Source organism: Apostichopus japonicus, chromosome 2 (genome assembly GCF_037975245.1).
Source record: "Apostichopus japonicus isolate 1M-3 chromosome 2, ASM3797524v1, whole genome shotgun sequence".
Lineage (NCBI taxonomy): Eukaryota > Metazoa > Echinodermata > Holothuroidea > Aspidochirotida > Stichopodidae > Apostichopus > Apostichopus japonicus.
In genome coordinates this window covers 16336135-16356727 of record NC_092562.1, presented here as the reverse complement: position 1 = coordinate 16356727, position 20593 = coordinate 16336135, and the positions used below count along the sequence as shown (strand labels likewise).

The 20593-nt window shown below is 37.2% G+C and overlaps 1 protein-coding gene across 4 annotated transcripts; it reads right to left on the bottom strand.

Annotated features, from left to right (window-relative positions):
* Window positions 1–262: 262 nt before the first annotated feature.
* Window positions 263–20227, bottom strand: LOC139979830 (FGGY carbohydrate kinase domain-containing protein-like). 4 transcript variants are annotated; one of them, XM_071990981.1, is made up of 19 exons: window positions 20072–20227; window positions 18519–18723; window positions 17826–17967; window positions 16940–17099; window positions 16073–16149; window positions 15279–15494; window positions 13078–13288; window positions 11819–11930; window positions 10754–10905; window positions 9172–9260; window positions 8623–8750; window positions 7956–8084; window positions 6931–7034; window positions 5996–6165; window positions 5448–5604; window positions 4454–4528; window positions 3144–3264; window positions 2614–2708; window positions 263–1801 (listed from the first exon to the last, which is right to left on the bottom strand). In XM_071990981.1, the coding sequence occupies exons 2-19, from the start codon at window positions 18553–18555 to the stop codon at window positions 1661–1663; spliced, it is 2316 nt and encodes a 771-aa protein (XP_071847082.1). In that variant the 5' UTR covers window positions 18556–18723; window positions 20072–20227; the 3' UTR covers window positions 263–1660. The 4 variants fall into 4 exon arrangements, with proteins under 4 accessions (XP_071847082.1, XP_071847091.1, XP_071847098.1 ...); XM_071990990.1 differs by having other exon boundaries at window positions 18519–18743; window positions 20072–20202; XM_071990997.1 differs by having other exon boundaries at window positions 18519–18655; window positions 20072–20180.
* Between the last annotated feature and the right edge of the window lie 366 nt (window positions 20228–20593).

Sequence of the window (20593 nt, the reverse complement as noted above, 5' to 3'; positions counted from 1 at the left end):
CTGAGTGATTATTTTAAGGGGGGGGGGGGGGGGTGGGGGGAATGGGAAGGAGAAAGGGAAGAGGTAACTTCTTTATGGTAGTCACATATCTTTCATGGTGCATTTCCTCACTGTTTGTATTGCAATACGACACCATGTGAGACAACAGACTTTTCAAAAAGATAACTAGAGGGATCTTAGCTATAATTCTTTCTGTTGCGGTGTAGTAATCTCAGTTTGCAAGAATAATCAACATGACACAGATGGAAAGCAAGGAAACCAGTTTTGAAAACATGTATATTTCTTCATCATATATTTATAACCTCATTAGGTAAAGAATACATTATAAAATAAGTGACTGCATCATAAAACATACTGTGTAAGTCGTGTCTTTCGTAGAACATGCACAAATGAAGTCAATAGTGTTCATACATACCACATCTGACCCCCTGTAATACAACTTTTGCTTTTTAGTGAAGGCTTACGCTAATAGAACATTATTTTCTTTCATACAGTAATGTTAAAGAATATTCGTAAAAGTCATTGTTCTCAAAGCCATCTTCACTCTTTGATTCCTCCCGTTCTTATGTCAAAACAATAAGAGTTCACATCAGACTTTCTTGAGCTGAAGTCCTAGTGCAGGAAATGGTGGAAAACTTAATAAAACATGACATTTCCCAAAGATTGAAATAATTATTTCCTGTTTGAGGGAGGTGTCCATTAAAATCATCTCTATCACATAGCTTAGTAATGATCATGGATGGGTATGCTTTTCCTTAAAGTTACACCCCTTCAAAGAAATGCAAGTTGGAACAAGAATATGGCTTTCACATACTCGTAAGGAATATTTTTGTTTTTCTAAAAATGTGTTCCACCATCTGTATGCAACTGAATCCTTAAAAAGAAACTAAACTGCTCTGCTGCAAACAACAGTAGAATGCAGGATACTGAAAATAATTGAAGGGTTTTGTGAGATCTGAAACATTTTAGTAATTTCATTTCTTTAATGTAAAATCACTGAATGCAGTTGCAGTGTTTTACACTCTTCATAAACAGGGCAGTTTTGTTTCTGAATCAAATTTAACATTTTGTGAGAGCTCACTTCTTCATCCGGTTAAGAATTTGTCTTGGTTTCACTTTACACTTTACAGTTACTATACTGAGAAAGATTGTTTGTCATGTCCAAGTTGACCTGGTTTTACATATGAATAGTTAGGATACTGTCAAGGCTAGCTCACTGGTCATCCGGCCTCAATTTGTCTCAGTTTTGTTATCAACAGCTAACAATTCAGGAGAAACTCACTTTTGCTCATCTGATAGCAATTTGCCCTAGTTTTACGTCTAAATAGTTGCAATTTGAATTTAGTAAAAGCTTGTTGGTCGTTCAGTCAAAATTTGCCTGGGTTTCACTTACAAACAGCTATGACTTTGTAACAGTTCACTGGCCATATGGTAACGGTTAATATTGGTGTGTCACTTACATACAGTTACTATGCAGAATGAGCTTAATTGCCACCCGGTTACCATTTTGCAAATTTGGCCTCATTTTCTCAAACAGATAATTACAATTCAGTAAAATCTCTTGGTAATCATGTCACAATTTGCCAGGCTTTTATAATAATAATATCTTCAAGCAATGGAATCAACGCTCATTGTTCGTCCCGCTGGCAAAAATGTTGGGTCACGAATTCATGATTTTCCGATACTCCAACTGATGACCGACCATTGACCGAAAGACCTGGTACTTCTTCTTGTAATATTCACTGAGTTTCTTGTTTGGTCGTACCACACCGCCAACGTGACTCATTGTTTCCATGGCATCCTGTAAAACAAAAATAAACATAAATAAAACAGCCTGATCAAGCACCAGGCACACATGTTGAAAATGTTTGAGTTTCAACTCTGTAATATTTAAAGTGGAAAATCAGATTTGTAAATGAATTCCCCATTACATGCTAGAGTCAGATGTTACCTCCAGTAAACATCTCATCCTGAGAAGGGAAGGATAATTTTAGTTTTCTTGCTAAGACTCTATAAACACATAAATTCCTCCCCCCCCCCCCATTAAAAACATGCAAATAGATTAGATTAATTAATCCAGGCATGGATCTGAGATGTGTACCCTCTCCCCCTTTCCAACCCCACCCAAAATTAACAGTAGTCATAAGTACAACTTTGCTTTCATAGACATATATATATAACCTAATTTTTAGTCTAAATATGCCTCAGAACGTACCATTTGTTTTTGTTTTTTGAGGGGTGGGTTACTCCAGACAACCGCCCCCCCCCCTTTCTCCCCACATTAGAATCCGCTTTGAAGACCCTGCGCCACACACCAGCTCCTGGATCAATCCCTGATTGTAGAGTATCTTAATATCTACAGAATTACATTTCACTTCATTTAATATTTCTCCTCAATATATACGTTTAACAGTAAATAGTTACTAACATAAATTTAAATACAACGAGGAAGGAAGTGGCCTAGAAAACCTTGCATGGCTTAACGAGTAGTGCCAACAGTCCATGCATAGGAAACTATATCAAAACATGACCTGAGAACACTGTGATGTGAAGTTCTTACAATACAATGCAATCTACAGCCTTCATTTCTCATGACTGTAAAGATAACTTTACCTGCATATTCTCATAATATCCAGCAGCACATGCCCCTAGTATTGCTGAACCAATTAGTACTGATTCCTTTTCTTGAGGCAAGGCTATTGGCATACCTGGTTAAACCAGAGAAAGGAAACAAGATTAAATCTCAAATTATTACAAAACTATGGTTACACTATACTGCCAAACTGACGTGAGGTTCATTAGACGCACACTAAATCCAGAATTGTACCGTAACAAAGTTCTGTCCATGATTGCTGCAGTCACATTCCAAGAACATCTCTCACTCTGACCCTTATCTGGCAATGCACCATGTGCCTTCCACAGACGAAACAGATCATCATGTATAACTACAAACCCTCACACCCTAGAATCAGTAAGTTGGAAACACTTTTTCCAAAAGCATAATTTCAAACAAGTACAAACTGTAGCATGTTTTATAAAGCATGTGATATTTAACAACTGTCACTGAACAGTGGTGGCAGTAGTGCAAAACTATTTGTCCAATTTGAGAAGAAGTGATTCGTAACCATAGATCTCTCACTTACCCATAACATCAGCATGGATTTGCAGGAAGAGAGGATTTTTGCTGAGACCACCGCAGGCAAACAGGGTGTTGATGGAATGCTTGGCAGCCGACATGGTTTCTAAAATATGTTTTGTCCCAAACTGAAAAGTACAAGATAAAAAATGTTGTAAAAAAAAAAAATTGATGAAGATAACAACAGCAGGAACACACAAAAATCACATTTTAGCAGCACTAAAAGCAATGGGTTAATTGAGGTAAACATTTTCTAACATTTTTGCCAAAATATAGGAGGTCTGCTCAAAATAAGATTGCAAGTAAGCAAACCAAGGTACAAACCTACTTTTAAACTCGTGAGTAATGAATAAATCGAATGAGTTCTACACATCTTTATCCCTTGATACACTATTTCGTAAACTGTCAATCACATGCGAGAGAAAAGACTACATCAGAAATTTTCAGTATTTTGTCAATGTTTTCTTGACTACTTTATTTTGACAAATGAAGGTAATACAAAGCCCATGTTATGTGATTCTATTACTTTACTATTTTAATACTAAATATTTACCAAAAATTCAACCAACATAGAAAGCTGCTCTAAAGCCTTTCATACTTGCAAAGGCTTTCATAGCAACAGTTCATATGCAACCATGTAGAGATCATCATACTACCGGCACAAGGCCTTAATTGCACAGCCAAAGTGATCTAGCCTAAGTGATCGTTCATATGCAACCATGTAGAGATCATCATACTACCAGCACAAGACCTTTATTGCTCAGCCTAAGTGATCCAGCCTAAGTGATCGTTCACATGCAACCATGTAGAGATCATCATACTACCAGCACAAGGCCTTACTTGCTCAGCCTAAGTGGTCGTTCATATGCAACTTTGTTTAGCTAACATCATATTGCAAATATTAAATTATGTTAAATGATAGTTAATATTTTTGTATGAGTAGATAAATATTTATTGCATATTGGGCAGCACCAGAGTTAATCCAGAGGACCTCTGAGATACAAGTCATGCTTTACCAACTGTGAGCTATTGGGTCCTTAGTTGGTGGTGATCCCTGTTATTATTATAATAATTATTATTATAATTATTATTAAAATACAAATGATGTGTCACATTTAAAAGGGATCAAACTTCACAATAATTTCCTTGGTCTGCATCACCTAGGCAACAACATGTTATGAACCATTTAGACCAGGACGAAGAAAACCAATCGCCATCCTCTCTTTGAAGACACGTCGGTTTAATCGGTCTTTTCAATCACTACAATTGCAAAGACTCAAATGTAAGAAACATGAAAAGAAAAGGAAGGCAACTCACGGCTAATGCTTGAATGGTGGCAATGTACAAGACGGCCAGATTCTGTAACGACGTACCAAGGCCAAGTCCAGAAATCTTTGTAGAAGAATCAAATTGAAAGTAAATTCAAATGATGAGAATGAATTCCCTGCATCGACAGCACACTTTGAAGAACCTTACATTGTGATATGTCAAAACAATGGCACAATACTAGAACTGAAGTTAAGACTAATGACTTACCTAAATAAACGACCATATTCATTCTTTTGGAATTAATTGTTTCATTTTTTCTTCCCATTTGCCATGCTTGGGGAAATTAAAGTCCATTGGTGGCGATAATAGCAGAAATGAATAAGGTCAAGAGAAGGTGCAAAATCAATGAATAATAACCCTATCTGGAGTAGGATGCTACATATATGCAATAACCATATTGCTGCCAAGCCAAAAATGATCCTGGTGCATTATGGGAAAGACTATCTTGATAGTAAAGACGATATCCTGACATTCCTGAGACGTCAATAAATTATGAATATATACAGAGTGATTCTTACTAGAAGTAAAACTTTGGAGAGAAAAATAGGCATTCCCAGTCTGGAATGATGGGAAGACATGAGGGGTGCCAAAAGGAGAGAAAGTAACATTTCCCAACACATGGACAGAAATAAGTTGCTTGATATACGTGCGACAAAGTTTATGAATTCTCTTTTTAATAGTTTGAATATTGAGCAAACTCTCTAAAGTGTTCCACAAGCCGATGAGCAAGTTAATCATAAACTACAGACATTTGATATTAAAAAACATTTGCCTGATGACATTACAAATGAATGCTTTTCCTAGGATAAATGAAGACAACAGTTCAACTGGCCAAAAAAACAAAAAACAAAAATTGAAATTCAATGGACTTTAGTGGAATTATTTTGAAGCGAAATTATAAGTTTGTCTTTGAGTGGTATTCTATGTTTCTTGAACAGAATTACAGATTTGTGTAGAATGATATATTTCCCCTTTAAATTACCATTCCCTTCAGTGAAGGATCAGCTAATGGTGATCTGTTGCCATGGTGATCTGGCCAAATGTGAATATCGTTTGTGAGGTAAGCGGCATCCTTGAGGGCGTTCTCTTTCACAATCTTTCCCAGGAGGTCAACCATGCAGTTATAAATGGACTTCCCTCTATAATTAAATACAACAAGGAAAATCTTATTGGTTAATAAATAAATATGAATTTTTGAAGATAACAAAAAAATAGAAGAAACGCATAACCCTCATAAACTGGTTTCCCTGTTCATGATGTTTTGTACCCACGACCATAGAATTTTCTGCGTAAGTAACAAATTTAAGAGATGTGAAGATTGCTATGCAAAATGTTAGCAGTAAATGATCTTGCACAGGCAGTTAAATCTTAAGAGAGGGCCAACACTTACAATGTTCATTTCATTATTTGTACCCCCCCCCCCCCCGCAGTAAATGTATATGAACCTCGTCGGACTGATACTTTTCACTTCCAACTGCCACCAATCTGTCAAACTTCTGACAAAGATCATATGAAGATGACGAAACTTACTTCGTTTCTGCCATTTTGATCAGTTCCTGGTGCGCTGGATGGGTTTCAATCATGTGATCAATCAGTTTCCCTGTGATGCTCTGTCCACCTTCATTCAACCACAAACCGGGGACCATGGCACTGTAATAAGGACCCCACACCCCTGGAACTAACAGCGGACCCTCACTGACCTACAGAAATCAAATTAGGAAAAAAAAATTAAAGAGATCATGGCACTGTAATAAGGACTTTACACCCCTGGAACTACCAGCTTACCCTCACTGACCTACAGAAATCAAAATAGGAAAAAAATATAAATAAAGGGATCATGGCACCGTAATAAGGACCCCACACCCCTGAAACTAACAGCGCACCCTCACTGACCTACAGAAATCAAAATAGGAAAAAATATAAATAAAGGGATCATGGCACTAACATCAGGGCCCCACACCCCTGCAACTATCAGCTTACCCTCACTCACCTACAGAAATCAAAGCAGGAGAAAAACCTCAAGGGACCAAGACAAAGCAATAAGGACCCCACATCTCTGGTACGAAACAGTGTTCTCTCACTGACCTACAGAAATTAACACTACATAACTCTCAGGGGACCACAACACTGTAATAAGGACCCCTTACCCCTGGAACTAACAGTGGACTTTCAATGGTCGACAGAAATCAAAATACAAAAGTCTGATTTCACTAACTACGTAAGACTTTGTTTCTCCTTCTTGACTACCTCTGTCACACAATCAAACTCACATACCATTTTGCATTATTTAGGTATAATACCAACTTCTTCTAGATACCGAGCAAAGTTTCTTCAAGTAATATCGTATTATATATTTTTTATTGAGAATTATGTTTGATTTCCTACAGTTTTATGACCTACTTTAAGACTTAATTAAATAATTACATTAATAAATAAATAAATAACAATGCCAGAATAATACGTACAGCCATATGACAAGAGGATGTACCAAGTATCAATGCAAGCCTCTGTGTGATTGGTTGCTTCTCGCATGGTAATTCATTATCTGTTACATCAGCTCCAAGCATGCCTACAGGATGGAAAACACATTCAGTCAGAGCATCGGTAACCGTGACAACAAACTCTGTGTTAATCCATAGAGGCTCAAACTAGAAGTGGCTACAGAGTATGGGATTGTGAGACTGTAATGGCATGTATATGGGTTGTATTCGCTAGCTATCGTAGCAGGACACTAAAACAGTTAACGATACCTTTCCTATTCCCACTAAGAACATTTATGAACATTCTGGTTTCCAACCATGCAAACTGACGCCCCAAAAGTTGGTCATTGTTGAATAAAATACCATCACTGTCTGTTTGTCTCCAGTCCGGATGTACCAAACGACTGCTTTTACTAGATCAGCAGCGAGAATAGTGACACAAGTCATCCTCAAGATATTACATAAATGGAAAAGATAACATCTTGAGACTTCGATGAACTGCAGCATTACTTGCCAATATGAAATATTGTAGATATTTCAGACTCAGCATGTAACTATGTAGTTTGTGTGCAAAGTATGCCAAATGCTCAATAAGTAATATATACGTCTGCAAAGCTGGGTATCTGAAAGAATTATGAATCCTATTTTATGACTGGTGGACTAATGTCTCTTAACCACATGTGGTTATTGAAAGTAAGATGAACCCTAAAGAGATGCTTCACTCTGGGGGGGGGGGGGGTGGTTGGGGTTAGTGGTAGGAGGAGGGAGCATATTGAATGGATATTGAATTGAATGGATTGCATAATTTCTTCTCCTATTATATACACTTAATATCTAAATCGGAAACACGTGACCCATTTTGCCACAACAGCTTTACCTGCTGTCAGACTTACCTTCAGATCATGGCTTGCTATCTGTTACATTTCAAGAAGACATTATGTTAAGAAAGAAAAACAAGAAATCTTTTGGGAATGTTTACCCCAAGAAATTACGGTGCTTTCAATGCTTACCGACGCCACCAGCATGAGCATCAATAAGAGAAGTGGCGACTGCCGTACCCTCCTTAAGCCCGATTGCTTCTGCACTTTCTTTAGTGAGCCCTTCACCTATCAGTTGTCCTGGCAACTGTACAAGACTACCTGTCAATCGAAAAATGGCAAAAGTACGGTGAAAATTAAATATATGGTTTCTCACATACAAAACATCAATCAATACCACAAATAACAAGAAAAAACACTTTCTGATTTTTCTGATTTTCAAACACTTTATGATCCTGCAGGATCAAACAATCTTCTTGCACATACTGCAGGTAATAATCCACATACTGTAGGTAAATATGCTAGTATTAATATTCTCATTTGCACTTCAGAAATGCTGCCACTTTTCAAGAATTGCATCAAATAAAAACTAGGGGTGTGATCCCATGATAGATGATTTCCACAAGAACTGTGGATTTTGGCTTGCACCTCCCATATTCCACCTCTTACCTATGTAAAATGAAACTGCTTTAATAATTGGAAACCTCCCCCCTTCCGCCCCCCACACCAACTTAAGACTAGCTCGGTGGAAGCACACATAAATTTCATTCACGAGTTTCAAGATTTGACATACAGTTCAGACAAGAAATTGCTTGCTCTGTCAAAATTAATATTTTCATGTCAGCTCTTGACAATTTACCAATTTTGCTATGATTATCTTCAGTCAGTTCTGCCAGGCCAATCTCATTCCAAAACGAGTCATCCCAATTGAGCTTGTTTTCTCTGTCTGCCTGGAAAGTCCATTTGCATACAAGAGTGCACAACGATCTGTAAAATGAGTCCCAAAAATATTAAAATTCACAACCAAGTACAGGATACGATGGCCACTTCACCTTCCACTACCCTGCAATTAACTATTCAAATAAACAAGAGTATGAAAGTTTTAGTTTTTAAGATTTTCTAACAATTTCCAGATGTACTTTCATTGATGCTCTGGTGCTCCAAATTCTTGAGAGGTGTAAGAGGTGTGTTATGTTAGACATTAATCTTTACTGTTGTATGTTTCAGTGTGGGTTAAATGCACTGCGGATGGCAGTAAACTCATTGTTGTAATTTGACGATGAGTGATGAGTGTCCATTATTTAGCTCTCTAATACAGTTCATACTGCTCTCCTTTAATCAAACATGGTTATTTAAATGTAGGTAATGTTAGAAAACTTGAAACAACTCCAGCTCATTAAAAGCTTACCTGGTCAGTGAACCAGAGGCCTTCCACGTCAAGAAATCAGAAAGGTCAAAAAAATGGGCAGCTTTCTTCCAACGCTCCTCTGAAAGGTTCTGTTTAAGAAATTAAAAGTTAAAGAGTTAATACTTTCACTGCACTAACTTGTTACTGAATCGGAGTGGTGTCAAACCTTCTCTGATCTTTAGCAGATACTTGGTCATTTCAAACAAAGTCGTGGGTTGCAAAAATTTTCAATAACCGACCCGTCGTTGTCATTTATGCTTACAGCTGTGCATTGAATAGGTTGATAATGTAAAATCTTAGTAGGTAAATGCAACGACGTTCACACTGAAAACACTATGACGTCGGCATTCATTCTTAGAGCTGTGCATTTGATTTAGTTGATAATGTAAAATCAACAATCATGTTAACGCAATGGGGTTCACACTGAAAACACTATAACACGACAAGATTCTTGATTAATGAACATCCTCATTAGCAAACTTGCTGTCCAGGATGTGTAACTTAGCCCTGGTCATTGGTAACTTGTCACGCCTACACACCTAAGTGGGCACATTTCAAACAATCTCTCCTGGGGCACCACAGTGCACCACAGCCATGTGTCCCCTGGGGGACTTCCCATAGGGTGCAGCTGCAAACCGGCGCACGCAACTATATTTACAAGTCACCTCTCAGGTCCCTATTTATACACCTAGGTGAAGAGAGGCAATGGAGATAAAGTGCCTTGCCCAAGGATAACAACGCAGTGATCTGGCCAGGGCTCGAACCTGTAATCCTTAGATCACAAGTCCTCTGCCTTAACCAATTGACCACAACGCCCTCTCAAAGAATACATAGTCAATAGGTTTGTTTTACTTTTTACATATATGGAAAAAAATTGTTCCCACAATTGACCCTAATTCCGACTGAAAATCATAATAGTTTATAAACATTAACATACCGGATTGAGACCACCTTATTCTAGAGTTTTAGAATGAAATGAATCAGCATGACGCTTACATCAAGGTGTTGGTTGTTAGACTCAGAGGTTTTGCAAACCAGATGGATAATCTTTGATCTTTGCCTTTGTGTTTTTCTTTTTGTATCTTTATTATTAAGTGCTTATTTATTGTTTATGTTTCCATCTCTGTTTTCCTTGTATTTGTCTTTTGTTCATGGGGACTTTACATAAGCTAATTATAGCTTCTTTGGATCCCCTCAACCCATTGTTTGTTCATTTTTCATTCATCATTTCTTTAGGTTTAAGCTGCATTAAGGTACACTTTGTTCCAAATTTTTGTATATAACTATTCATACCTACTATGTTAAGCAACCATCGTTGAAATAAAGTTTCTCCAATCAAATCATATTCCTCACCCTCAGGAGACAGGTCAGTCACTAATTCCTTACCTATCGTGCCTCAATTCTAACCATTTCAGATGGAAGTAGGCAAAATGCTTGCGAGGCAAAACTAATGCACCTTATACAAATACAAAAGACAAACATTATTCAAGTTTGACAAAAAGATATCCTCATATAAATGAGGGAGTATGGAATACTTGGAGAAAACACTAGACGGACTTAACGATAAAATCTTCCCACCCACCTCTTTAAGCCATAGTAACTTTGGCGGTTGCATTTCAACGGACATTGTTCCTCCCACAAAGCTCAACACCGAATGCTTGGTCTTGTTGATGAGATCCGTTTGTGTCTTGGCTCGATGATCCATCCACATAATGATGTTCTTCTCATTTTCACCTTCATGTAAACAAAGAATATATAGGAGTGTTAGCTCAGTGGTTAACGCCGGTGCCTTTCAATCATAAGGTCCCGAGTTTGAGTCACTCCAAGATTAATGTATGTCGTCCAGTTACAGAGTTGTTGACAATTCATAATCATGGACGTTAAAATATGAATCTAAGAGACTGACTTCGGTCAGCTTGCGGCTTTGATAAGCCAATGATGGCTTCTTCGCGAGTTCCTGCTTGCAGGAGGATCTAAAAATACAATACAAATACATACATATATATACACAGAATTTATAGCAAAGCTAATATTACAAAATGAAGAAAACAATGTTTTTAATAAGAAATCTAAATAAGTTACCAGTGTTGACCATTCTCTGATTTTTAAAGGGAGGATGTAGGGTCTCCTGGAGACAATTGAATTTTGTAATGGGACACTCCAGCCTTTCAATGGAGGGCACTGACATATTGACCCCTAATGTGTGTGACATGTATTGTTTAATGATCTCTGAATTAATGTAACACGATCGTGTGAAAGCGCTCACGAGCTGCTGACTTGCATACTGGTGCGCTGGAAGATTGGTTTGCTCATGGCTCCACTGGTGCAGTTTCCCCAAAATGAAATACATTGCTTTAGAAAACAAAACGTTTAGGTGCTTCAAACAGTTAGTTTGAAAATTCCAAAATAAGTTTCCAAAGATCTCTTCTTCAATACATGTGAACCGTGCCTACGGTAGCCTCTTGGATGTGACTCATCACCAGAGGGATGCTTCAGGACGTGAACCACTACTGAGCCTGTTCCTGCAAGGTAACACTACTAAACAAACTTAGTCCCTTGAGTGACATTTATGGGATGTAAACAGCCACTTTTTACAACATTTCCAAAGGGTGATTTTAAATATAATTTTAATATACTTATTCTTTACCTGATTCAGCAACACTGACTGGCTGGAAATCTGCATCAAGAACGACCAAGGAACAGGTAGCATCAAATCCAACGCCATGAATTTCATCAGTGGAAACACCAGCACAAACAGCCTATGAGATTAATTCATCAGTCAAGAAAATGGAGAAAGAGAGACAAATAAATTATATTTACGTTAAAAACTACATCCTCATAGTATTTTATATAGTAAAGGTGTGAAGCTGTTTTTGTTTGGTGATATTTTTGTAAATGTATCTGGCAACAGCAGGAGGAATGACGTTATCAGGGAAATTGAGCTGTCAATGTCAACTTTGTTCTTTTTCTTTCTTTAATATTTTATTTATAATATTTCACTCGTTTATACATAAACGAAAAATAAAATTTCAACAAATAGAGTTTCACTTTGGCCAAATTCACACAACAGAGAACAAACCTACATTCCCAATGTATCAAGTTTCAAGGATAAATAAACAAGATTACAAAAGCATATGTAAAGGTATTGTTACACTTCCTGGGATAAAGGGAAGGTTTAGCCAGTCAAAATAGGATTCATCCAATCAAGCATAACTCAAGCTATGAACAAGACATTGAGATGGGGTTTCAACTTATATCGTAGAATATTTTTCTGCCAGAGGAATATGGCTTTAAAGGCAATGAAGACTCGCCCCAAACAGCATGCCCGCGCTCTTAAAAAGTTAACTTTCCATTGCTTGCAAGTGAAGTTTTATTCTTGTCGCTACAAAATGCAGACAGTAATGAAACGTGATACCTTGTTATCTTTTATCTAGACCTGAGATGTCCATTGCTGCTATTTGTACTGTGTTGTGGGTATTGACCGTAGCTGTATGTTTTGACTGTACACTAGTGTCTTATTACCGACGGTAGCAAGCTGTGTGTGTATTTTCTGGGATCGATGGTGGTGTCTAACACTTCTGTTACACCTCATTCTAAACTAGGTCAGATTACCGGCATGAGACGTTTCTTTGTGCGCGAGTCTTCACACCCTTTAATGCTGATGTTCTTGCCTTCAAAATTGACATTTCACAGTAATCTTTCAAATATGTCTTCTTCTACGACACTAATAAACAGTTACAATGAACATATTTTTATTAAAATAATTGTTTTCAGTTGCATAACAAAGTCGCTTTAGTTTAAACAAAGGATCCATTCACATCTCTCGACGGCAGCCAGTTGGACAGCTCCGATCAAAGTCAAAGAGAGCTTTCTTAGATTGGTCAAATTAGAGTGAGTTTTAAATACCTTTATGACTTTGCAACAAGCTTTCCAAATCTCTTCGGATGATTGTTCATAATAGTCTTCCTTTGGATTCCATACCGTGATCGGCTCCACATCGGTATTGACGACTATCCCATTCGAGGACACCAAAGCTGCACGGACACTGCCGGTGCCACAGTCGACTCCGATAAAGTACGGAATTAAAGGAGTCTTTACCCTCGGTTGAGCCATTGATCTAAGGAGGAAGAATAAGAACACTGTTACATGGATGTCTTCAGACCTTCTAGTAATATAGTCTCTACGTATGTCAACCTTTTTGTTTTTCAATTTTTTTTAAGAGCCATAAACAGTGCTTAATCTTTAGTACAGTTGTATACTATACTAAACTTAATGGCAGAAAGCTTCCCAATATGCTTTTGATAACATCTGTCATTCAGCACCACAATCTGTTCAGAGTAAGACATGGACACAAGAATAACAATCTAGATAAAATATCAAAGATTCTAGCTGAAAATTAAGTTAAAAACTGTGGATGTCTACTTTGAGCAGGGTATGTATAGGAAGGCATTGGGATTCACGTTGTCCTTGTGCTAGGCTTTAAATGTCCGGGGTTAGTTACAAAGAGAAAATGGATGGTGCAAGAAAAAGTATCACCTTCCCAATGACCGTTACATATCGAGGAGGAAAATTAATTAAAACAGTTTTGAATGTGCAAGTAAAAATGTCCTCTATGACAACTCAAGTTTTGGCAAGATGATGCTTTTTTCGTACAATAATCTCAATACACATCTGCTCTACTAAAAACATAGGCTACTAGATAACGAGTGTTTCATGTTTATGGGTTGTCCCAAGTTTATGCACATGCAAATTCCTGAAAAACCTACAGTGACAAAGCACTACTAGATATTCAGACTGTACTGTACTTTAAAAAATGAATAACATGAAATGGGGATGTATGTGTAGTCGATAAATGCATAAACCACACAAACAAAGTTTCTAATTATGTCACTCAATTGCATTTTAATCAACAATCGTGGAGTGGACGTAAACATGTGAATTTCCCAAAAATAAATGTGGCATTGCATACATGATTCCAAGTCCAAAATGGTGCATTTTACAATCTGATTGCCGGCTTTATATAGTTTCCAAACACACTCTTAGTCATCATTATACCAATGTTGTACGAATAGTTGTAAGATATGCCTTCACCTTCGTTTCAAAAACTAATAGGTTGTGCGAGCCATAAATCAGAAGGCAACAATGAATAGGGATATGACATCTGGCAGTTTTACGCACAACGAACTGGTGCAAAGAATATTACATATTACGGAGCATTGATATTGTTCATTTTACTACCATCCAGTGCAATACACTGGTTATGATACAACCTGATACAGTAATTAGCTATTATCAATATCATCCTGTTGGATAACAGTATTGGATATATACATAGTGGTTCAACTAAATATTATAGATACAGTCTGGTCTGATCATCAGCTATTATGGATACAATCTGGTGCAATGAATTGTTCATAGAAATTGGAGCAAATAAATTATCATAGGTTCTCTCCAGTTCAATATTACACTATTATACACATTGTCTGATGCATAGACTAACGGAAGAAAGGAACTGTTACAATGAACTACAATATTAGACAGTATCTAATATTAGACAGTACAGACAATATTAGACAGTATCTAAAAAGGTTAAACTATCAAGACATTAGTGTGATCAGCTGATATAGATACCACCTGGTTAAACAATGAACTACTACAGATATGATTTGGTGCGATAACTATCATTGTGTCACTCCCAGTTCAATATCACAGTGTTGTAAACAACATGACCGGTGGCAATAAACTAACCGATAGAGAATAAACGCAAAAGGTAACAGTGGCAGATCCAGGATTTCATTTTGTAAAAGGAGGGGGAGGGGGAAATGGCTGGGTGGGGCTGGAGGAAATTATAAGTTGATGCCAAAAGTAGCTGGACATAAGCAGTGCATACAGCAATATTGTGAGTAAAAGCTACGAAATACTGTGTCAATTTTTGTTGTCTTCTACAGGTTTTAGAAGGCCTCTTCTATTTGTTACTTGTGGCCAAGAAAGTTAAGGGGTTAGTTTGAGGCCGGCCTCTGGGTCTGCCCCTGAATTGTATCAAGTGTTAATAGGTTAGTATCACAATGGTCTCATGCCATCCAGGTGGTTTCCCATTGGGTACGTACTCTTCAAACTGAATCCGAACAGCCGGATGCACGTTGCGAACAAATTCGTTCTTCATCGATACGTTGTGGTTTTCATGGGCTCCTGGTAGGGGTAACTTCATGTGGATGGTGGGACACCCTGACACATCTCCTTTTGTTATGTGCTCATCTAACAATGACATGGTAGTTTCTTTGTCTATTCGTGACACTTTCTCAGTTACCTTGAATGTGTCATACCTGAATGGAAATAAAATGGACGAAGAAAAAGCTGCAATTTGCTTTGAGTTTTTCATAACATAAAGAAATAGTATGTAAAATATGTAAAATAAAATGTGTTAGAAACTAACTTTAAAACACCAATGTTTTACAGGAAAATTAAAAACTAGGTATAAAATATGAAAGGTTTGCAGAAACAAAAAAATTGAAATTGTTGAGACTCAGAATTCACCCTAATAAACTAATTAAAATGAGCTTAATTATAATTCACCCAATTAGAAGCAACCAAATCGTTGCACCAACAATGATTTTTTTTTTGTATGGAATTTGTACGGAAGGGAGAATGCACAAAGATACTTCCATTTATTCCAGAGTCATTTATGCACTTCTAGGGCTTTCAATAGATGATAATTCCAGTGTGGTAAATTCAACAAAGTCTTTTTGGCATAATTTTATAAAGTTCAATTTTGTGTTATTTTGTGTTATTTTATTCGATGGCTGCAGACCACCGGGTGTGAAAGAGCCATCTGCATATAGAAAACTAGAATAAAAGACAAATCGGTAACAGACATGATATCTTCTGCACATAATTGCCTTACCTTGTGATGTGTCTTACTGCAAGCTTGGCTGGACAATCTACCTTGATGCTTCTTCTATTACGTTTCTTTTTCCCTGGCTGATAATTCATGGGAAAAAAAAGAAATTGAAAAGCAAATGTTAGGAAGAAAGAAAGAACTACAGTAGTTATATATACGGTAGATAGCATTGTTGTAATGTTCTGTGCAAATTGAAGGCTTTAAGCAATTCGACCTTGGATAGCAACCAACTGAACCTATACACATTTAACAATACAGAAATGGGCATGATTCTGTCTGACCCTGCCCAAACCAATGGGGTGTTTTTTTTTTATACTCTGGACATCTTAGAAAACTAAGAACACTTGATCAAGCATCCACCTCGAGGAGATTATTGTGATTGGAATTAGGGATGCACCGGATCCAAATTTTTGGATCCGGCCGGAACCGGATTTTGCAGGATAGTACATGAAATCCGGCCGGATACCGGATTTTTTCATTACACAAAAGAAAATCATTAATAAGAAGTAGAAGTATGAAACAAGGAGTATTATTTTGGTTGATCTTTAGAAACAGTGGGTCAGACCATTGAGAAAATTAAATTAAACATGTTAAACCTAATTTTTCCTTACTTTGAATGTTTTTATTACTTTTTGGAAATAGTTTACATTGATTTAAGTTGATACCAACACCTTTTTAAGGAATAATTCAGGCCAGATTTTGAAAAATATCCGGCCGGAACCAAAACCGGATAATTGCTCACTACCTGGCCGGATAGTCCGGCTGGACCGGATATCCGGTGCATCCCTAATTGGAATAGAGATTCATAGAGAGGTAGCGATTGACTCGGTGTTTACAAACAAAGAAACAGACAGACAGACAAACACTTACATCTAGGCTCTCTTTGCTCTTTGTGTATTTCTTTCCATACTGGCAAGTGTAGATGGATCTGTTGTTAATAATTATTGGAATATTACCAGGAAAGTCTTCAGACTTCCATAGCAGCCTCCTCTTCCGGTTAGCTCTAGCTTTCTTATTCTTGTCACCGCACCTGGAAGAAGAAAAAAATAAATATACGTTCTTGAGGTTTCTGACTATTTTCACGTTTTAAACCAATGTTCCACAATGATCAGAAATCATGAACATTTTTGCCTCTGTCTAGCATAAATTCCAAATGACATTATGGTCATATATCCACAATGCTGCAGGAAGAGAACTTTGAAGAATACGGTTACCATCCTTTTATTTTTTCTACAAAAAAATGTTATTGTGTTTGTTGGGTTTTTTTTTTTCGTTTATGCTAAATCTAGCTGTAAAAGTAGTAGTTACTGCTGTGGAAGCACCATATTGTACAGACAAATACTGTTAGCTCAGAATTTAAATTTAACTTTTGTAAGCTCATATAACGTAATTTCAGTTCTGTTATATTTAAGAGATCCTCAGGGAAGATTAGCCTCTGCTAACCAAGTTACCCGCTTGAAATAAAGTTGAAATAAAAAGGCAAATATATAAAAACTTGTCGTGTATCTTACAACTTTTGTGACATTCCACACCAATACAGCAAACCAATATTGTACATAAACATCCTGGCATTCTCAAACAATTTAAAAATGTATATATAATTAACTGTTAAAACAAAGTACAAAGAAGATATGCTCACAGGTTGTGCTCGTAGGTTATACACTGAAATTTATACTGACTTTAAACAGGTCATTGACAGATTACATATAAATCTGACAGGCAAACTCCTTGGATTAATTTGACGTGCTACGCTCACCATTTTGCAAAAGTTGTCGAAAAAGCTCTTGAATGGCTTTCGAGAACCTCCTGCAGCTCTTCCTCGTTGGAAACGAACCCTGTTAAGTGAGTATCATTCTTTGTGGCAACCTTAAAGCACTTCGGTAGCCAATCATCAGGCACTGCAAAAATAGCAAAAAAAATATACCACTTGAAATCGAGAATGTCACAAAGAGGATCACTATAGTCATTAGCCACGATCAACAATACAATTTAATGTTAAATACACCTTCTACCAACCCACCCCACATAGCTCTGTAGCTCACCACTGACTCCCAGCCGTTCTTCCCTTAAATATGGAATGAAGGTGATATGCCTTACAAAAAAAACTGAACTGTGTAAAATGTGACCAAACAGGGCTTAATTAACTCTATTTTAAAAATGATTGAGTTATATCACTATTAGTTGAGTCCAATATGAATTTCTTCACAAACTTAACAGTTTAACAGAAGCTGACATAAGTGAGGCAATTTTAAATGTACACATTTATAAATTCCTAAATTCTTATTCTTGAATAACTGTCATGTACTGCTTATTCCAAGTTGTACTCTTGACTTTTTTGGTGCAAGTTTACAGCATAGATCTACTGTACTACAAACATGCAACACAAAGTCACAACAGTATTAGGCGATGGAAAAAAAGGTCTACTGTACAGGAATTCACACAAACTCACAAGAGCAGGAATTCTTTTCATGTGGGTCGAGGTCCATCTGCACTACGATTTCAACATTCAGAGCTTCAAATTTGTTCTGGATATGACATATGTTGCAACTTACAGTACAGCACAGTACTTCTCCGAAAATCTGCTTTCTGCATTCGAGTCGAAAATGTCGGAGAAAAGCCTTTAACAGACTTATAGATAGTCCGTTTACCTACAACTGAATAATGGGATTAAATACTACAAAATAAAAGTAAAACAGAGTGATATTCTTTATAAACAAGTATTAAATGTACAGTTACAATGAATCCTACTTGCTCTCTACAACTTACACTGGAAAACAAAACTCCAATCTTTTCAACAACAACAACAAAATATTTGGCTGACACAGCCACTTACCTTCAGCAAAGTTGTCCTCATTTGAAAACCTGCTTTATAGCTCACAGCGAAAAGAAGTGTGCAGATAAAAGACATGATGGGTAAGGGCGGGGAAGCAAAGGGGACACTGATCATATGTAATACTGGTGTAATTGGTACATCAATATTGCAAATTATCTGCTGATATTATGCGGTATACAAATTGCTGTCACATGTTTTCTTATATTCTTATGGATTGGGTAACTGTTCCTGGTGACTTACAACAGAGGTTGATGAAAACGGAGTGCAAGTACTAGGCCTCTTAGGGTCTTCTTCTCATGTCATCGAAATCTGTACGTAATATCTTCTAAATCATTTACAGGGCTCAAATAAATCATTAGAAAAATGCAGTTAGTTTTATGCTTTTAATTTTTGTCCCAGCACCCATTTATTTTACACTGATTTCCAACATTTACAGCATATGCATAGCCTGTAACATTTTCACAGACGCCATTGTAAGGGAGTTGCATACCCTACAGTAGGGTGCACTGCATGATGTCTAGGCCGGCATATATATGGTAACTTGTCTATGTCAGCAATTAACAGTCATTTTGTTGTTGTGTATTAGTTAAAGGTTATCATCATTAAATGTTAGTTTTGTACACATTATACTTTATAGGACTGTCACTTTATGCTTCCATTTTGCACAAGGGAATGTGTCGTAAGTGGTCATTAAAACTTCTGTACTGTACATAGGTAGGCCTAGGCTATAGTATAGGACTGGCCTGGGCCTATTTTTGTTCCTGTAGTCTAGATGTATCTTAAAGTGCATGTTTAAATGGAGGACTGCATGTTGCAATTTTTTCTGAGCAGACGCTTATAAATTTTAGACATTTCGTCCTGCGGACGCAACTTTAAAAATCCAAGTAACAATATTGCTATGCCAACTAACCACTTACATAACTTGGACTATAGGCTAAGCTTACCATGTTTTAGTGTTTGTCACTATTGTACTAGCCTACCTAGGCCTACAGACGCCTGGCATGATGTTATCGTTAGGTTACTGTACTTAGGCTAGGCCTAGCACTTAGCAGCTTAACCTAGGTTGACATGTTTCTAATTTAAATTGACCCTTATTATTCCACATTTAGACAAGCTTTGGTGGCACAGAATTAACAGTAGATGAGTGCGCAGTGTGTTAACTGACTTACTTTTGTACAGTCGTGTTAAAATTTCCAATTGCCGTCGGTTTTACAGTTTACACTGTGTTGCCTGGAAAATAATCGCGCGAAGGAAATGCTGGTGCATGTGACTAATATTTATACTATGGTGACAGGTGAAATTTCGTTGTTTGTGTATTTTCGACAAGTTGTACCGGAGCCAAATATACGGGAGTATATTCGTGACTTGAAAACACGTGTGTCGGGGATTCACTCCCTTTGCAACCTCACACAAAATTATAGAAAAAGCAGTTATTTGCACAACCCGGCGCCTTTGACTAGACCTATAGTCGACATATTCCTTAAATGAACTACTGCAGGTCTAAATTTATTTGATTGTGGGTGGGGTCTGGCATTGGTGGGGACTCATGGGCTATATTTGTCGGTTTCCATGATCCCCGGGGACAAAAGCGCTCCTTTATAACATCCTTGATCCGCCCATGTTATTACACCGTGCTACAATTACTTATGGAAGGGTGTTCCGTATCTTAAATCGCCTTCAAACCCCAAACG